Source organism: Watersipora subatra, chromosome 3, assembly GCF_963576615.1.
Source record: "Watersipora subatra chromosome 3, tzWatSuba1.1, whole genome shotgun sequence".
In the NCBI taxonomy this organism is placed as follows: domain Eukaryota; kingdom Metazoa; phylum Bryozoa; class Gymnolaemata; order Cheilostomatida; family Watersiporidae; genus Watersipora; species Watersipora subatra.
The window spans coordinates 33,013,479-33,034,837 of NC_088710.1; the positions used below are offsets into that span (position 1 = coordinate 33,013,479).

A 21,359-nucleotide genomic window follows, 5' to 3' on the forward strand; every position below is an offset into this window, starting at 1 on the left:
ACACATTAGACATAATTTAATCTACGGCAGGTTTTTGGGCTACAAAGGTTTTCTCTCATGTCAAGGAAAACGCTTTTGCGGTAGTTGCTAACAAGAAACTGAATACGTCAGATAACATTTTCCTAAATACCTTTCAACAAATACTACGGTTAAGCAATATAGTTGTTTGAAGTCGTCATGGGTTGTGCAACGATGACATTGAAAACGTGTTTAGGGTTGGTTAGTGTATTCTTTTGGGTAAGTAAAAAGTTTATCAAGTTTCTATCATAAAGAAAACGAGCACTTTAGAGAGCTGAGATTGAAACATATTGGAAAATTATTATCTTTTGTTAGTTTAGGTTGTTTTAATGGGATAATGGTTGAACTTTTAATTAATCGTTTACTGCAGATTTTTACTAATATTCAGTTATTATCGGGGAGAAATGTGTTATTTCATTTGTATAAACAGTTAGCCATCACATCACTACGATTATTGTTTTTTACTAGCTCAACAAAACCTTGTCACTTTGTGCAGTAAAATTTTGCTATTTTGACAAACCTGTTTCTCTTTTACATATAAGTTTGTTGGTATAAAAACTGTGTTGAAGTGTTCAACTTCATTCATAAATTGGATATTGCTGCTTTTGGTTGGTTAGTTTATTATACAATACAATGGATTGTCCGATCAGATTCTTCGAGTTTGTTAGGGCGGTGAGTGACTTAACATACGCATAACATTGTAAAAAAATTAAATCTTTATATTGTGTTTTCATGTGTATATACACGTAACACCATGTGTAGAGTTTATGAATAGAGATAGCCTACCTACTCATCAGGTGTTTATGTTCAAGTTGGGATAGAGTCCCTAGACCATCCATAGGTGGAAGTGGAGACCATCAGACTCGTACAAGTGTCAACTAAAATATTCGCATATCTCTAGTTGTTTTTAGTATAAAACTGTTAAAAAATGCATTTCAGTTCGATGAGATAGCTCTTGGCTGGCCCTGACATTTTGCGCGAGTGCAAGGACACTCATCATTAAAACACTTCTCAATAAAACCATTCAGTTTTTGGAAAGAGGGGTTTTCAAACTGCGTTACGTTTTGAAAGGTTTTGACCCTCTGATTTTTCCTACGATTCTGTAATGAATCAAGCCCCAACAATTTCTTTTCTTGGGTAGCACCCTCCCTCCCCTTCAGACCACTAACAAAGCAAGAAGCCTTGTTTTGTATCATCTCAAATAATTGAATAGGAGATTTCAGACTGGGGTCCCACATCTCTGACACAAATTCCACAAAACCACATTGTTTAGTTTATACTGTACACTACAAAAATCAACAATCTTTGAAGTTCTAAAAATTATAACAGAATACTTAGATGTATTATAAAAGCATTTCCCATTTTTTAGTCCACTTCTCCAAGATATTCAAATATTCCTGAAAGACTTCCACAGAAGCGACACTGGTAACTGGATGATGCAACAATGCTTCATCAACATATAGGCGAATGGTTGAAGTCACGTAATGACTCATGTTATATATACAGTGAAAAGAGCGCGGGGCTAAGGACCGACCCTTGAGGAACGCCCGAGGTTACTGCCTCAACTTGTAAAAAAGAACTGTTTGAAACCACCCTCTGTGTTCTATCTGTCAAAAACTCTAAAATCCATGAAAGATTGTCATTCGTAAAACCATAACCTAAAAGTTTATCCATCAAAAGTGCATGGTACACTTTATCGAACGCTTTTGAAAAATCTAAAACGACAGCCTGCACACACCCCCTTTTGTCTACTTCCTTTAAAATAGACGATCTGGTAGTTAAAATTTGACTGGTGCACGGCAGCGCTCATCTAAAACCGTGCTGTTAAGGTATGAGTATGTCATTTTACTTTGAACTAATATGATGTGAAAAGATGTGTTCAAAAGATTTTGAGCAAATACAAGTTAAAGACACAGGCCGATAGTTACCGGCCGCTTGCTTACTACCAGATTTAAATATTGGAACTACGTTAGCTTGTTTCCATTGTGAGGGAAGCCTACACATATCTAGAATATACTGAATTACTAGTGGTAAAGATGTGGTTGCGTCAAATTTGAGTCGATTTTAAAAGAAAGCATTATTTTCTCTTATCAGTTGATATTTTGATTGTTGTGTTACGCGATCTCATTGCCAAGATATTTGAAGATTAAAATCGAAAAAATCTGATCGCCGTAAAAATGCTCAGGCCAATAAAACATGCCCAGACTTGCCAAAAAGATGTCACGCGGGAGTTGTCTGTCAATATATCTCGTATTCACATCGGCTATTTGCGATAAAAGTCTAGTCCTACGCGGCTCTATTGGCATATATTTTATTTTGTATTTGCTTATGTTAGTTAGAATAAAATTTTAAACCCCGCTACTGATACATTATTATGAATGTTTCAAAGGCCTCAAATAACGAAAATTGAAAATTTGTCTTACTCACTTTCTCCAAATGCTGTGTAAACATTTGAGTACCGACTACCAATTCTAACGGTCTACGGTAATTCTGTCAAGCAAGCTATGTAGAATAAGGTCTTTGTATCAGCACAGTTCCGCCGCTACCCATACTAACGATATACAGCCTCCCAAAAGCCTCGCCCACATTATGTCCGTCGCTGTATATCATTGCCCACACCGAAAACTAGTTTCTTACTACCGTAAGTAAAATAAGCAAGCTGCGTCTTTGAAAAGAATATGCATAGGGATAGAGTTTTAAGGATGAGAAGTCTGCTGCAAACTGGATTTGAACTCACATTCTCCAGTTCTGCGGACATCCATATACTGTATCCAATTCACTACAATATTCTGCAAATCATGTTTTGCATTATTTTCAACAATATAATTTTATTATATATTTTTTACAAGCAAAAAGATTTTCATCTCGGCATAAAGCTTTTATTAAAAATATTCATCAAGTCGTGGCCACTCACATAGTTTTAGCTGATACAATAAGACAATTTCATCTACTGCAACAAACTCAAACAAAACATCATGGTTTATGCAGCACACATTCAAGTCTCTCTTTCCCCTTTATGGCAGTTTCCACACTGACAAAGCTTCTTCGGCTGATGGGACGACATAAACATCCTGTAATCAGTAAAACAAATGCAATAAATATATGTCATTCATAGATATGTCATTCTAAAGCGTATCTACTGAAAGCTTTCAAATTGGGAGTTTGATAGATTGCGAGTGTAATTTTAAAAACGAATAAATGTTTAACAAAGGCACAAGTACGCCAAGCCAACGATTCGAAGCTTTGGTTCTGGTAGTTAAAGATTTGCATTGATCAATCGATTTTCTTCACTTTCTACAAGTGAAAAGTGAACATCTAATGTCAAATCATAAATTTAATTTACTAGATAAAACTGCCACAAAAAATTTGAAGCAAATGTAGCTAGGTGAACCGATAAAAAAATATAAAACAATGATTAGTGATAGCAAAAAGTTATAATTTTATAAATTAGTACATGTATTAATGAGTACTAAAATATTACCTTTAGTATATTCATCAATCTAAGTCATTGTATAGCTAGATGCTAAAGATTAAAAGGAAGCCGTCAAGAACTCTCTGTACATACATATCTCGCACGCGCAGGAAATTACATTTTAGCCTCAAACAGGGAAATATAATCTGAATGTAAACTCAACAGGAAACTCTCAAGGAGACTAAAAGTAAAAGATAAATTTACCTCCATTCTCCGATCTTCCTCCGTAGAACTTTAACTACCTGATGCCAAGAAAACTCGGAGTCACCTTCGCAGTAACTTTACAGCAACTTTTACAATTATGTTGTTCGCCAATAAAACGTGATGATCGAGTAATTCATTAAAGTAACGGTGTTAATTAATTTAGTACATATCGATGTCCATGCAATTTAATAATAGAGTAAAATCCCTAAATTTGAGATCACAGACAACGCATTTTATGAGTGATAACATTTATATAAGCTATATAAGAATTTCGCGCTGATGATTGGCTAAGGAAGCGACCTCATATTTATCGCTCGTGGTTTCTTTTCAGATGTATTGCTTGTGACGTCATGAAAGAAGCACCCGATGGAACGTGAGCTTTTTAAAAGAGGGCCTCATTCAAACACATATATCTCTGGACAGGGTTGATCTACAAAGACAAAAATGGCATCAAATTGTAGCTGATGTGTTAGCCTTTTATGGGTCTTAATTTCATTGTATCGAATTTTTTGATGCAACCACATCTTTAAAACCCATGAAATTTCATCAATAGCCAAACAAAGATCCCATTTTCGGAGCCCATGCAGCTCAGGTGTTTTCCCAGGTTTCAAGTCAGTAATTCATTTCTTGACTCTATTCCTGATTATTTTGATTATAGATTTATCAAACAAGGGATAAAGAGTACAGTCTTGTCTCAGACCAAAAACGCTACCAAAATAGTTTTTCAAATCATTTGCCATGTCCTCGGACTCCTCCAAAATTTCTCCGGCATGTTCACTACTAGTCAATGACTTTATACTGTTGTTTTTGTCGGTCTTGACCTTTAAAAATCGATAAAAACATTTGCTGCCTCTTTCAGACATAAGAGTAAAAATGTGTTTAGTTAGGTAGTGATTATGTTCATGTATTTTCCTTAGTTCTTTTTTGGTATTTTTTATAAATATTTTGTACTTTTGGAGATGTAGTTCATTTCCAAACCTGTATTTGCTATACAACTTTCTTTGCTTGTTTACAAGTTCCCTTGCAATTTTATTAAACCGGAAGGGCTCATCGTTTGGTCCCTGCTTAATTGTCATGGTTGGGACATGCTTTTCAATAGCTAAAGCCATGTTGTGGGGAAAAAACATTCCACACACTATTGTCTTTGCCATCATCAATCAAGCCCCTGATCTGACTTCATGTTTTTCCCAAGATCGTTGTTATTTCTTCTTTTTCAGCCCGATTATATAGCTTAACAAGTTGAGGAGGCCTAGTGTTAGTTCTATAATCAAGTCTAAGTTCCAACTCAATCATGTATTGATCACTTAAACCCGGACTAATAACCACAAGAGACAAATCATTATTTACAACATTAACAAAAGTCAAATCTAGTGTGTTACATATCTCTGTGGGACCTGTGACAAAAACTTACCCAAAGGCTCAACAGCTAAATGAGATGCACTTGGTGAAATATATACACAAACCATTATTATGTCGATGACCAGACCAGCCCTGAACTGCTTTGGAATAAAAGTAGCAACAACTTCCAAAGGAAAATTTGACAATCCCTCAAAACTCACTGTAGAAATTGATTTGAGATCGCTATTAGTACACCACCTCCATGCAAGTCCCCATCATTTCTATATATCAAAAACTCTAGAGTCGAATAATTCTCCATCTCTTACGAAGACGTCTAGATGAGTTTCAGTCACACAAAAAATAAATATGAGCTGACATTACATTTAACTCGATGATTGCACCCCTTATTGATCGAACATTTGCCAGCAGCAATCTATGAGTTACGTAATTATTTTTACTATTTGTACTATTTTGTACACATCTGTTGAGTTTTCCTCTCTGGTCTTTTTCAACTCCGCTCGTAGCCAAAAATCTGCTTCCCTTTCCTCTTTGGTGAGGTCAGGTTTAACAAAAATTCCCATTATTCTCTGAATGTTAATTCTTTTAAGAATGTCCCATTTTTCCTCTCTCGAACGGGTGCATAATTTTAACAGCCTTGGGAATGTTTTTCCATGCTATTTTAAGATTGTCTATTTTGCCCAGTCTGTGTAAGCTTAAGTTAGCAACTTCTGAAGATGACAGCTAGCCATGATTTCCTGCACTTTATCTATGGTTTCTTGCTTAGTATTGTTTTCTGCCATGACATAAATAATCAGATTCTTATCTCTTATTTGTTTTTGTTCTTGCTAAGTCTGTTTTATAGTTTTTTTTACCTGTTCCAGCCATGACCGGAGAATTTATTTTAATTTCATTTAAATTTATTTATCTTTACCGCTGTTGCATGAGGTTTTTCAATGGCTTCAAATTTTGGTTCAATCCCTACTGAAACCAGGGACTTTATTCGGTCTAGACCCCGTTCAATATGATCTAATTGGTTGTGCGCAAAATAACTAGATGAACTACTTATTTCAAAGGCCTTACACCTTTATCTTACACCTTTAGTTTCAAGTCGAGATAGTACCTGCCTCGTCCTTGGTCAAATCTACACATTTGAGATGATACCACTGCTGGCAAGTCACACAGGATAGAGCTATCGACCTGATCTTTTAAATGAACTTTACAATGCCCAAGGCACAGCTGTCTTTATCACTATTAGCAGCACTTTGTAAACCGCCACTTTGTTGTCTAACATTACCCTGCCGCCCCCTTAGGTGTTCCTGCTTCCGACATACTATTTCTATTTACTCTAATATCAGAACTTCCACCCACCTTACTCCTAAGAATCTTCGAAGTTTATCTCAAAAGTAAAAGCAGGGACTTTTAAACAAAATGAAGTTTAAAATAACCCACTCAGAGTCTATAAAAAGAAAATACACACGCAGCAGCGCCTTAGGCGGCCCAACTCCCAACAAAATAGAATGACACTATTTAGTTTGGAAACAAAAATAAAATGCCAAGACTTTAATTTAAATAAAAGTAAAAGTAAAACTAATAAAATGTCTCAATCCGTGTCTATAAATAGAAACACTCACAGCAGCACCTGAAGTGGCCGAGCTGCCCAACTATCAATAAAATAAGATTAGTTATGTTAGTGTGAAACAAACAGTTAAGACAAGAGATAATATAGATAGAGACAGGAAAGTTTACGAAAACTTCTAAAAAATATAAAATAGTGCACTGTAAATCGAGAGCACTAGCAAAACATGTCCGCACTTGTCGAAAATAGCGATAAGAATGTTGTTTATAATTTTTCGTTGTCATATTCTAGGCATGTGCTATAACACTAATAGTGATTGGCGGACTCGTTCTCTCCGCTTATGACAAGGTGGCTGATCTGGCCGAAGCCGCAGACATCGTCACCCCCGCTTCTATCATAATAGCAGTTGGTGTCTTTCTGCTCATCGTAGGAGTCATCGGCTGCGTTGGAGGCATGAAGAGCAACAAGATCGCCCTCACTTTGGTAAGTTGAATAAATTTAATTTTAGGATACTCGGATATTACACTTTTTTACTGTTTATTTGTCATTTATGTTCATCTCTATCTGTTTTTTAATGTTAGACATGTGAAGGTAACCTGATTTATAAACATGGTTTGTACTTTTGCAAACCTATAATATTTTATTTATACCACAAGCTGTAATTTTCTTAGGTATTTTCTTCATCAGGAACTCCCATCTTGCACAACATGTGTATATAACTAGGTTCGGGAATCGGGACACATCTAAATATACTTTAAAACCTCTAATTGAACACCATGGAGCTCTATTTTTCAACCCTTCCTCTATGGAGGCGGTCAATTGGAGACGTTGTTCAAATAAAAGCTGGCGGTATATTTTTAAATGGCCCATCAGATCTTTCGGAAGATAAATTTAGCCCTATTACGGGTGAAGCGAATTTTCGCCTATATTTTGCCCTCTTTTTCGGTGGAGCGATATTGAACCTTATGGATGCAATAAATCTGCTAACGTACCTTGCCATAACTTGTCAAAGATCTCTTAATAAATATGCATCGAGAAACTGAGAAATATCTACCAGTTGATATCTATTGCTTGCAATTGACCTGCAATGATAGTATAGCCTGGGTCTTTTTTTGCAATTTGTTGTTATTTTCAATTCATATTTCGTTCTAAACTTGAAGACATATTTATATTTTGTATCTATATTTAGCAATGTTGCATAAAAACCATTGCACTCATTGATATGTTAGCTACAGTTTGCAACCAAAACTTGCTTTTTATGTGCAATAGAAAAGAAGTTATGAGCGTCGATCCGTTGTAAGTTCATATTACCGCAATGATGCTATCGAATAATATGCTATAAATCCACAAACTTATAAGTTATATAATGATAGTCGATCAAATGCTACTATTATATACATGTATTCATGAACAAGTGACATAAATGAACCATACTTATATTACATGCAGAAACAAAGATTAACGTTTTTGAAACAAAACATATATAGTAGGTTCACCAAATTTGCTCCGAAATCTCCCTTGAGCATTTAGTGTGTAGATCATGAATACAGTGCACCCTTGAGATACGATGTTGATCCGTTCCAAGGCTGGCATCGTATGGCGGAAAAATCGTATGTCGGGGTATAGAAACTATTGTAATTACACAATGAAAAAAAGGTAAAAATCGTCCAAAATTTTATAAAAATGCTGTACATGTTGAAAACTTGTCACAAAATAGTATGTTAACTTTAGTAACTGTAGTTACCTGCAGTAGCTGCATTGTATTAAGTGCACCTAGTGATCATAATCTGCAATACTGTAAAATTGTAATCTGTGTACCAAATGCAGATCGTACGGTAAGAAGTTCTTACCTTCAAAAGGTACGCATAACATAAACTTTGAATTCACTTCAAATAAGTTTAGCTTGCCAAACTCATCCTTAAAACTCAGTTTTTTTTAGTATGTGTTTTGAACTATTTTAATGAATTTCAACTTTTTATCACGAAATTTTATCCTTCATAAGTTTCTGTCTTCACTTTCATTATAAAATTTAGCGTGTCTGGTTGAAACCTTTTTCAACAAGAATTCGGCCAGAAAGGCCGAGCGATGCAGTTATCGAAAGCGGCCTCTCACACATACCTGACCATTTAATGGCTACCGAAAAGAAAAATGAAATTTTATTTACTATTATACAGGACATACATACCTTTGGAGTAACGTGACTTTAGCTGGTACATGTAGCGAATAAAGCAGAGAGGAGGCAAAAACGTATTAATGCTAATTATGTTGCTGTACAATACACATGTCGCTAACATGTTGCTAGAATACAATGTTGCTGTACAATGCTGTAGATACTTGTAGTTATATACGTATGCTGACTTGAAAGTTTATAGTAAAATATATTATAACGCTACAAATGAATATTTGCTCTCGCTTGTGTGTTTTACACGAATTTGTCCACGCGGAATGCTGACATGAGAGAACTCTATCATCGTGTCTCTTCTAAACTTTCTGAAAATGTTTTCGGCAACTATATTTCGATGTCTTTTTTTATTTCAACGTGCGTTATGAGCTCACCGACCGCCAAATTTTAACTCGGGCGAAACTTTTCTCAAAATCGTATGGTGAAATAAAATTCGTATAGCGAGGTGAAGATCTCACAATGTTCGACTTCGTAAGGTGAAAAAATCGTATATCAGGGTAATCGTATCTCGAGGGTGCACTGTATCTCTAATGATTACATGACCTGGCAGCGAGCGCTTTGCATCTTGATTCACACAGGCAGCGCGGTTGTCTTATGCAATTCTTCATATATCCTACACTTTATCATAGGTTTGTTGCATATCATCATGTTGTTATGGTATAATGCCCTTAGTTCAAGGAACGGAATTGAACTCTAATGATAATTGACATGGTGTGATTCAAGGAAACATGACCTTACTGTTATCTTAGGGTAATGATCTTTGTACTGTGATATAAGCATAACTGACAGGGCAGCACACATTTCACGGTAAAGGGCTGTTTAGAAGATAAGAACTTTCTTCAAAACCTTAAATGGTAAATGGCTAAAAACTCTTAAATGCTACAATATAGAAGTTGTATACCAACATAAGATAATTTGGAGGGTTTGTGTGTTATCCACGGGGTTGTGACCATTACGAAAAAATCGTAACCGCGTATTGATAAGTACTCACTGACGTCCAGATGTAAAATGCATTGCAGTAAATATTTTGCTGGATATCTTTATACATGCATTAGCAGTTCAGTAGCAAACATGACACAGCCATGCAGTATAGTTGCATTACACACTTTTATTACTGCACAGTGTGCAGTATACATGCAGTATAACTATTTTGGTAGAGCAGTATTGGTGCAGTGGTGGCATTACTTACTGGATATTGTGCAATACTGTATGCATTGGGAGTGTTGCTAATGTTGTGCATTTCTCACATTCTCAGTGCAAAATGCAATTGGAACTTTTGCATTTCACTGTACATACATGCAGAGCGTATCTTTGTGAAAACTCATCACGGTATCATTGAGTTGACTCAGTTGCATTTACAACCCGATTGCAAGATGTGAACGCTGTTCACACTCGAGCATGAGTGGACATACAGGTTGATCACAATTAGCAGCATGCCATAGTATATGAATGAAATGATAATCTACTACAGTTTAATATATAATGTTAATGAAAATACAATATACATCAATTACATTGATCGGAATGGGAAATTATATGAGAGAAAGCGCAGTTTGTGAGCTTACTGAATGTAGCATCTGACAATTTTTGACAATACAGTAAAGGAGTTCGGAATGTCAGTTAATCCACGGTATCAAATTCTTAGTGATGCGCAGTACGGATGCAGCTTCAAGTTTTGAAGAATGCGCATTCACAGTGTTCATAAATTGCAGAGTTTGAGGTAATTTGTTGTGGAAGTGAATGCGCAGTAGATCGCAGTGGCCAAGTCACAGTAGGATCGCAGTTTCAGTTGTGAGAGATGTCTGCTGCGCATTAGATAGTTGTAATTCTCTTGAAAATTACGCTGCACTGCAGTTTCAATGCTTCACAAGCCTGGTTGTCCATATTTGACTATTTTAGTACATAAGCATATTAATATCTGTACTGGAAATCAAGTTGTTTCAGAGGCTCTTCTCAGATATCTGATTGGTAACCATATGAATGGCTAAAGGCTAGCTAGTGTTTTAGCCGTGTGCTATGGACCATGCTGTCATGAATTCACAATGACTAGCTGATGTTGCCATTTATAACGTATTCTCTCTTTACAGTTCTTCATCATTACTCTCCTCATTCTCATTGGAGAGGTTGTTGCTGTTGGCTTCGGATATCAGTACAGAGAAGAGGTAAGTTGTATCGAGAGTGTACAATAGGGAGACTACACCATGTGCTACTTGTTAAACTTTTGTTGGGTTGAAGTGAAACAAATTCTTCATAATGTGTTGTAAAGTCAAGTATTTTACGTAGAGTCACCAAATCTCCGGTATTTTAATATATGATGTATCAGTTTTTGAGTAACTGATTAAAATGTACATGCATATTTGGCCACAGCTCAAAAAACAACTATGACACGTCATTTGCTAACGTATACAGTAGACGCTCCTATAATGTATATTCTAAATATAAAAAATTTATGCAGTTTCTGCTTCGTATTACGTAAAAAATTCTACATAACGTAGTGTCAAGTCGGGGCAAGTTCTCAAATACGATTTGAATGGTAACATATCTCACTGCCCTTGTGAGAGAAACAATGCCGTAAAATCATCGTCATCGGGATAGATCGTCAGATGTGTCGACAAAACGGAGAATGCTGCTCAATTGTTCATAAATACTTAAAGGTTGACTTGCAACAAAATTCACATTACAGTTATTTGGTATCATAAGATTCACCATGTCTTACTCCGTTGTATTGTAAGTGCAAAATATGTGGAAATGTGATTACAAGCTCTTAAAAGCAAAAATACGAACATTTAATCGCAGCCACACGAGACCGTCATAGTTTGGATTTTCTTTCCAAAACGGCTCAAATGGGATGTAGTTGTTACAGGATGGTTTCTGTTTACACTTTCATGCAACCTCATTCGTCGAAATATTTTCACAAATATACTTCACGCATTCAATAAAACCATGTCTATTGTTCTTACGCGTCTGTTTTATCGTCATTGTAATGCTGTCACTTTTAGCACGGATATCTTATAACTTACCGTAAAAAATCGTTAAACTTTTTAACCTTAGCTCGAAGGAGTACATATCATTGTCTGATAATCATGACGAGCCTGTTGGTCACCTGGGATAATCGAAAAGTGCTGCAAAAATTCTTTGCGCCAGGTATTGGGTCACATGATCAGATTACGACTTGACGATTGAATAATGCCAAAACAAAACTGTAAAGTAGCGAGCATCTATATTTGATACGGGGTCTTCGGTAAAACCCGAAGTGTTTGTCATAAACTAGTACTACGATAAGTTTTATATTGAGATTTTATTGGCCTTTCAATTCACGTGAGAACATCACGTGACAAGACGATAACCAAACTGTAATGAATACGTCAGAGAAATAAAGAGATTCCGATCTACGGTGGCTTTTCGTTTTTGAGCTTTTAAGAGCTTGTAATCACCTTTCCACATATTTTGCACCTACAACACAGCAGAGTAAGACATGGTGAATCTTTTGATACCAAATAACTGTAATGTGAATTTTGTTGCAAGTCAACCTTTAAAGGTGATCGATTGGTGCAGGTGTTACAGTGTCAGTCTACCAATCTGAATGTCACAAGTTGCTGTATTGTTGAAAGTTATTGTTTATCTCAACCTTGATCCCTGGGTACAGATAGACGATGAACAGGTAGACACCGCTATTTTTATAATATAATATATTTTTGTTTATTCTAGACATAAAAATAATAAAATATTTTTTATTAGTTTTAATTTGCAGAATAGACTTTGCTGTTTAGAAAAAACAAATCATTGTAAATGGACGTCAAAGATGTGCGCTCCCCATTAACTTGTTGTAAAATAACTGTAATCATAGTCTAAAAAACCAGTGAAATTTATCAGAAAAGTGAGAAAGGTTGTCGATGCCGACTAATCATTTTGCAGTTACAAAAAATTAATTAGTTTTAATTAATTTTTTGTAATTAATTAATTAATTAATTAACAAATTAATGAGTTGTGTCAAGCTTTTCCTTTTTATATGGCAAAAGGGGGAGTTTGGAAGAATCTTGAAACGGATTAGGCAATTTACATGTATTTTACTGTTTGTATAATATAAAATTACTATAACATAAACATTCCTGGAACGGATTATTTACATTGTAGAAGCGCATGCTGTATAAATAATTGTGCGTTATTGTTTACAAGATGGCAGTTTGAACTCCCAAATGCTTCAACTACCGGTAATCACGATTTATTTCTGGAGTAAAGATCTTTTGCTAGCAGTTTGCGCATAACATTTCAGTGGTACATTAGCACAAGTTACATTTAGTGGAAATAGCGCGATATTTGACCTTGAATGACAAACCCTCTCACACATTGCTTTATCACTGGTCTTACTATTTTACACAGACATCTGGCAACCCGAGTTGCATCAGGTGCGTAATAACCTAATTCAGTCACTTGACGGATCAGCAGAACTTGCCTTGGAAATCACAGTAACACATAGCATGTGAAGGCAACTCCTAATTTGTAGATTTGTTACTTTAGTATTCTTCAAAATTAAGCACCCCACTTTTCGGACTATTAGCCGCTACTTTTTTCTGGCGATTTGAGCCATGCAGCTTATATAAGGGTGCGGCTATTATGCGGCTTTTTCTTTCACCGCTAGGGAGCATTAACCAGAATCCCTGGTTAATGCGCCTCTAGCAGTGAAAGAAAAAACGAAACATTGCCTAACAGCACTGTTCCGTTAGACACTAGGTCGTTAAACACTCTTACAAAACATCGGTTAATACGAAACAGTGCCGTTAGGCACTTTTTTGTATTAATTGAAACAGTGCCGTTAGGCACTGTTCCGTTTTAAACAGCAAAGTTGCTGTCATGTTCAGAAGCACCGTCCTACGTTCTGCGGCCTATACAAAGGTGGGGCCTATGTATTGTTTTATTATCGTTTTATGGAAAATAAAGCAGATGCGGCTTATATAGGGATGTTTATAGTCCGAAAAGTATGGTAGCTTGAAAGAGATTTTTATATGATGCATCATTTAGTGTACTACTAAATGTAATATTAATAATATTATGTATTAATATTACACATACAGTGCGCTCTCAAGATACGATTACAATGATATACGATTTTTTCACTAAACGAAGTGGAACACAATGATTTTTTCACCTCGCCATACAAATCTTATTTCACTATAGGCTATGAATTCAACAAAATTTTCGCCCGAGTTCAAAATTGGCAGTCGGTGTGCTTATTACGTACGTCAAAATAACAACGACACCGAAATGCTGTTCGCCGGAAATATTTTCACAACACATGAAAGAAACATGATGACCGATTTCTTTCAGTTCAGCGATTCTCGTGTGTAAAAAGGTGATATTTCCCCTTTAAAACCAGTAGCAAAGTTGGAGTTTCGATCCCTTCAAACAATAAATTTGTGGTCAGACAACATCTCTTACTCTGTTAAAGGCTGACTTGCAACAAAATTCACATTACAGTTATTTGGTATTTAAAGATTCACTATGTCTTACCTTGCTGTGTTGTAAGTGCAAAATATGTGGCAATGTGATTGCAAGCTCTTAAAAGCTCAAAAACGAACAGTCAATCGCAGCCACACGAGACCACCATAGTTTGGAATCTCTTTCCACAACGGCTCAAATGGGACGTAGTTGTACAAGATGGCTTCTGTTTACACTTTCACGCAACCACATTCGTCGAAATATTTTCACGAATATACTTTACACATTTAACAAAACCATGTCTATTGTTCTTACGCGTCTATTTCATCGTCATTGTAATGCTGTCACTTTCAGCGCTGATATCTTATAACTTACCGTGAAAATTCGCTTAATGTTTTAACCTTAGCTTGAAGGAATACATATCATTGTCTGATAAACATGACGAGCCTGTTGGTCACCTGTGATAACCAAAAAATGCTGCAGAACTTATTCGCAAAGTATGGGTCACATGATCAGATTACGACTAGACGATTAGACCAAGCCGAAACAAAACTGTCAAATAGCGAGCATCTATATTTGATATGGGGTTTTGCTGAAACCCGAAGTGTTTGTCATAAACTAGTGCTACGAGAAGTTTTATATCGAGCCTTTTATTTTATCGCGCTTGTAATCACATTTCCACATATTTTGCACCTACAACACAACAGAGTAAGACATGGTGAATCTTTTGCTACCAAATAACTGTAATGTGAATTTTGTTGCAAGTCAACCTTTAACAAAAATCAAACTTCACTACGAAAACAGCATCTTTCGGTTTTTCTTGCCAAATTAGGTTGAAAAAAGTTTTAAACAGGTCCGCTAAAAGTTATAGCGAAAGCAAAGACAGAAACTGATAAGTGATAACATTTTCGTGATAAAAAGTTGAAATTCAGTAAAATAGTTAAAAATACAGACTAAAACTTAGCTTTGAGTGTGTGTGTTTAGTAAGCTAAACTCATTTGAGAAAAATTCAAAGTTTGCATGATATGTACGTCGTTCTTGAAGGTAAGAACTCCCTACTGCACATGGTACACTATAATGTTACATTTTGTTGTAAACCATAACCACTAAAAACACTAAACACAATAAAGTTATTGTAGGTAACTATAGTTACTTTGTTACTAATTTTTAATATGTGCAGCACTTATATACAGTTTTGACGATTTTACCAGGGTATCTTTGCATTATATAATTATGGTTGCTATACCCCTACATAGGATTTTTTCACCATTTGATGCCAACCCTGGAACGGATCACAATCGTATCCTTAGGGTGCACTGTAACACTAACCACCACTAAGACACTGAATGAAATGCTAGTGTTGGTTCTAGCATATAGTAACAGCACTAGCTTGTTGACTAATGGCTATCAGGTTGTTACGGAGGGATCTGCTAGAGTTGGAACTTACGGCACAAAAGAGCCAGTTGGTTAGAGGAGCCTCTGCAGTACAAGCTTGTTATAGAGTTCTAGCTATTCGACTTATATGCCACACTGGCCATAGATACGCTTATCTTTGTGCTAAAATTATGTCACTATACCTCTGAATGACTTGTTTGAGCACCATTGCTTGGTGTATTATTTTATCTCATTGTTTGCTGAGCAGCATGTCCATTTTTAAGATAGCAGTTGCTTTCTCAAATAATTAATGACAGCTCCGCTTCATTTCAGGATTTGCGGTTTATTTGAAATTTTAGCAAATTACCTAGCAATTATATGCAAACAATTTTTAAATTGTGAAATCCAAAGTTTTGAATTATTTTCTCTTCCATTTGAACTTATTGTTGTCAAAGGAGCAGACAACTCTCGGTGTCATATCATGCATTTTTTGGGATTATCTAAAGCAGTGTTCTAATAACCACCCATCGTGGTCTATCAGTGAGCAGGTCAAGGATTTTCCCACTGTAGGCAGATCGCATGAACACAACGAATTATCATATTCCATATACCAACCTAGCCTGATGTCAATCGGTCTTGAGGAAAGGGTTTTAGAATTGACATCGCTGTTAAATCTGTTGCAGGCACGCACCAAGCTCACTGATAAACTTCATGGAATGATTAAAGACTGTGCAAATGGTACATCTTCAGAGTATTGCGAGGAGTTGGACTTCCTACAACATAATGTAAGTTGCTTTGCCATATTTTATGGTGGTTGATGGAGCTCTCAGAGATGGTTTTAATTGCAATGCAGTCATATCTCGACATACGGGTGTCACAACATAACAAAAATTTGGATACGAGATGGTTTCGGATGCAGTTGCTCGGTGGTCGAATAGGTGAGAAGCCACTTACGAGGACAGCTCGGTGGTCGAGTAGGTGAGAAGCGGCTTATGAGGGCAGCTCGGTGGTCGAGTAGGTGAGAAGCCGCTTACGAAGACAGCTCAGTGGTCGAGTAGGTGAGAAGCCACTTGCGAGGACAGCTCAGTGGTCGAGTAGGTGAGAAGCCGCTTACAAGGACAGCTCAGTGGTCGAGTAGGTGAGAAGCCGCTTACAAGGACAGCTCAGTGGTCGAGTAGGTGAGAAGCCGCTTACAAGGACAGCTCAGTGGTCGAGTAGGTGAGAAGCCGCTTGCGAGGACAGCGTCGCTTGACCTCTCTCATAACTAAAAGCGAGGCACAAAGAACCAGAAGTAAATAATAAAACAAAACGAAGACAAAATTAGAATAAAGTGTAAGATTAAAACTTATAAATGTTTGTTTAGTAAGGTATATTCATTTAATGTTTAATGTGTAAAATTTAATTGTACTTTAAATTTAAAGTAAACTTTAAGTTTTCACAAAAGTGAAGCGTACCGAACGGGTTGCTTACGAGTCTCCCTCATACTCGCGTTAGCAGTTAGCATCTGTTTCGAAGGCAAGAGCTTTATACAGTATTGTACATATTACGTAATAATGTTACATTTATTGCAGATCATAACCATTAGATAGGCATTTGTTAATTTGTGAGCGTAGATGTTGAATTTGAACAAATAAAATACATTTTTTCCATTGTAATATTCTGGTTTTAAGCAATTTTTTTCAGAGGTTAGGAATGGATCAATTTGTATAAATAGTTATTTTATATAGAAAAAATTGATATGAGGATATGAGATAAGAAATAATTGTCATTTGAATGCCTGGACACCTGGAATGCATGAAGCTCATATGTCGAGGTATGACCGTAGTTTGTAGCCTGCTGTAATTGTTAAATTAGAAATTATGAAAGTTGCTCCAACTCGCAGATTATTGCCAGAGTCCTGACAAATATCTTTTATGGTGTAAGCGATGTGAGTAAGCTAGTGCTGGTCTTAACGTTAGCCTTAGGTACTGAGTGCTGGTCTTAACGTTAGCCTTAGGTACTAAGTTGAGTGCTGGTCTTATCGATAGCCTTAGGTACTGAGTGCTGGTCTTATCTTTAGCCTTAGGTACTGAGTGCTGGTCTTATCATTAGCCTTAGGTACTGAGTGCTGGTCTTAACGTTAGCCTTAGGTACTAAGTTGAGTGCTGGTCTTATCGATAGCCTTAGGTACTGAGTGCTGGTCTTATCTTTAGCCTTAGGTATTGAGTGCTGGTCTTATCGTTAGCTTTAGGTATTGAGTGCTGGTCTTATCATTAGCCTTAGGTACTGAGTGCTGGTCTTAACGTTAGCCTTAGGTACTAAGTTGAGTGCTGGTCTTATCGATAGCCTTAGGTACTGAGTGCTGGTCTTATCTTTAGCCTTAGGTACTGAGTGCTGGTCTTATCCTTAGCCTTAAGTACTGAGTGCTGGTCTTATCATTAGCCTTAGGTACTGAGTGCTGGTCTTATCTTTAGCCTTAGGTATTGAGTGCTGCTGGTCTTATCGGTAGCCTTAGGTGCTGAGTGCTGGTCTTATTATTATAAGACTTTATTATTATTTTCTCATTAACCCTATTATTTCGATTGCTATTATGGATGATAAATGAGATATGAAGTTCCTATTGTTTGCTCATATGTAAGCCGCTCACGGCCACTCATTACACTGCTGGTGCTAGCCAAGTTTAAACTAGAGATTTGTTTTCCCACCGCTAGTAGACCAAACTAATGTTTATGTGCGCAACTAGATCACTCGAATGAACCTGTTTTATAGATGAATTGCTGCGGGGCTGATACTTACGCTGACTGGTACAATTACTCATCACGCTCCGTACTCCATCCCATCCCCAAGTCTTGCTGTCGGGAAAGTAACTGTACTACTCCAATCAGAACCACGAAACACGCTGATGCAAATAAAATCATTTTCACGGATGGCTGCGCTAACAAAGCTGTGAACGAAGTTGAGAAATACTATTCATGGATCTTCGTAGCTACAGTCTCTGTCGTCGTGCTGCAGGTAAGATTTTTGGTGAACTTCTGATTTTATCAGGAGGTTTCGGTATTCTTCTACCATGTGTGATTGTTTTTTATGTTTGATGTGATCTGACTGCCAGGATGTTTTAAGATTAAAATTGACAAGACTTGATTGCGATTAAACACTCAGTTCAAGCGAGAGTTCGATTGTAGCGTTTATTGTTACAAAGAAACTGAAAGAATAGAGACACGTAACGCTGCAACATGAATGCAACAGCCGATATTAACTATCGCAATTAGTGATGTCATTTCGACATGTATTTTTCGTCTGAGCGTTTTAACTGCGATCAAGTTTTGTTGATTTTAACCTTGAAACATCCTGGCAGTCAGGTCACCTCAAACATCAAAAACAATCACAGATGATAAAAAATGTCGATACTTTCTGATAAAATTTATTAAAATTTTGTGTAAGTTCATCTTTAAACTTCAAACTCAAGCCACTGATCTCTTCTCACTAGTTATTGTAAATAACCTAAGCAGACAGTTAGTTGTCATTGACTTTCATTGCAAGTCTAGTGATGAATTATAAGGGGGTGATTAATAACACGTGTGCTCAGTGCGCCTAGTCAGTGAATTGGGTGTCTCTGGCTTTTTGGTTTAACACTCAGTTTCTATATTGTGTTCTCTGAATTCGCTAAAAGCACTTCTTAGAAGGAACTCCGAACAAGGATATCATCTGAATCCGTCACTCTAAAACCTCGTCTTTATGTTTATAGAAAACCTGACAGCGGCAAGGTTTTTGCATTTTAAAAAATATATTATCGGGAAGACAACTTCATTTTAATTGAAGAATTTTTTTACTTGAACAATTTATCAATATTCGGAACATTTGTGCAGAAACACAGGTTACTAACAAATGTGAGTTTTTTATGTTATAGTTTTGTAGCCACTCTATCTTTTTAGGTAAATAAAAAAATGTTATTTTGGATGATGCCTCATTACTGTATCGTTTTCTTTTGTACGAGAATCTTGTGAAACTTTATTCAAGTGGTCCAGTATCTTCACTTAAACAAATCTCACTATAAATATAATTATGGGGCATGGTTATTGCAGCTAACTTGATGTATACATTGCTAGGAGTTTGAGCATACATGTATAGGTGTCTATCAATATGAGAAGCATAGCACAGCAGGTCACAATAATTGAAAATTCAGCTAAGTTTAATATTGCTGGAGTTTTTGTTTATATTAAGGTTGTTTGACTCATACAAAAACATCGCATGCCGAATCTTCCATTTTTAGCTGTGATAAAAGTGTAAAAACTGCCCATGATTTTGTATTTTTGCTACCTATATACAGTCGTACCTCGACATACGAGCTTAATGCATTCTGGGACTGAGCTCTTATGTCAATTTACTCGCATCTCAAGGCACTATTTTCTTCATAAAATAACTAAATACAAAATAATTCATTACTATGGTCGGAAACAAAACACATAAAACAGGAAATTACCGTGAAAAAATAAGTTTTTAATTGTTGTAATCAAGTACCTATGCTAACAAAGTAGCAAATACTTATTTAGCTGTTGAAATCTGCAATAAAATGTAACATTACTATGTACAGTACTGTAAGCTTTTGTCTTTGAGACAGACGTAGTGGCTAACAGGGGTCTGAGGGTCTGAGAGAGACCTCACATAGGTACACTTAACTTTTGTGACACTACGAAACAGAAACTTTGAATGTAACGTAAATTAATTTAGCTTACTAAACACACACTTAACCTAATTTTTAATTGTTTAATAAACTCATTTTAATTTTGTCGTCTCAATGTTTTTATTATCTTTTTTCGGTTTTCACTTTTTGCCGCACTAAAACTTTTAGCCAACCTGTTGAAATCTTTTTGCAAACTGATTTGAAGAGAATGATCGAGCGATGCTGTTCTCAAAAGTGGCCTCTCGCATACTTGGGCATATAGTGTAGTAGTCATAGAGAACCGGGTCGTATGCTCGTATCTCAAATATTACTCCTATCTCAAGGTAGAAACTTGCTAGAAATCCAGCTCGTATCTGGAGTTGCTCATATGTTGGGGCACTAGTATGTCAAGGTATGACTGTAGTTTCTGATTGCAGTGCACCAGCTGTATACTAGTATGGTTTAAGAAAGGCTGAAATTTACACATTATTTTTACCTGTTTAATGGAAACACTTACTATTAAGGGAGTTACTGTAATTCATCATCATCACCCACGTCTGCTCCTGTTGCTTGTTGCAGGTCCTCGGTCTGGTCGCTACCTGCATAATGCTCTTCAGGTCATCAGAGCGACCTTACCTCGTTCTCGACAGCCAGGGATACCGAGCGTAATATCACCACCAGAGTTTGGAGTGTTCCCGTTTGTTACTGTGCAGCCTTTTGAGCAAGCTATTTAAGATTTATATATTGCAATAGGTTTTTATTTCAATCGTAGAATGCCATTAAGTTGTGCCACTCGCAAGAGATCTGAGTTCTGGTTTTCAAGTCAAAGAATTTTTGCATGGCAGCAATCGGTGGTATTCGTTCTACTGAGATTCTACCCTCCATAAACAACCACACTCTGTTCATCATTTTAAATATTTTATTATTATTTGATAGCAAAATATATAAGCTCGATGTCTAATAAACAGAAATATATTTCTTTTTATAAGTTTTAAATGCTAAAAGTTGACAAGTAAATACAACACATAAAATATCTTGCGTATAAGCATACATGTGTATAGACATACATGTGTGTAGGCATACATGTGTATAGACATACATGTGTATAGACATACATGTG

General features: G+C 36.3%; 1 protein-coding gene across 1 annotated transcript; it reads left to right on the plus strand.

The window, feature by feature from the left end:
* The first annotated feature begins 71 nt into the window (after positions 1-71).
* Positions 72-21,227, plus strand: LOC137391479 (tetraspanin-3-like). The gene is made up of 6 exons (XM_068077967.1): positions 72-237; positions 6,900-7,091; positions 10,878-10,952; positions 16,284-16,385; positions 18,349-18,591; positions 20,819-21,227. Exons 1-6 carry the CDS (start codon positions 178-180, stop codon positions 20,906-20,908), a joined length of 762 nt encoding a protein of 253 aa, XP_067934068.1. The 5' UTR covers positions 72-177; the 3' UTR covers positions 20,909-21,227.
* Positions 21,228-21,359: the final 132 nt, after the last annotated feature.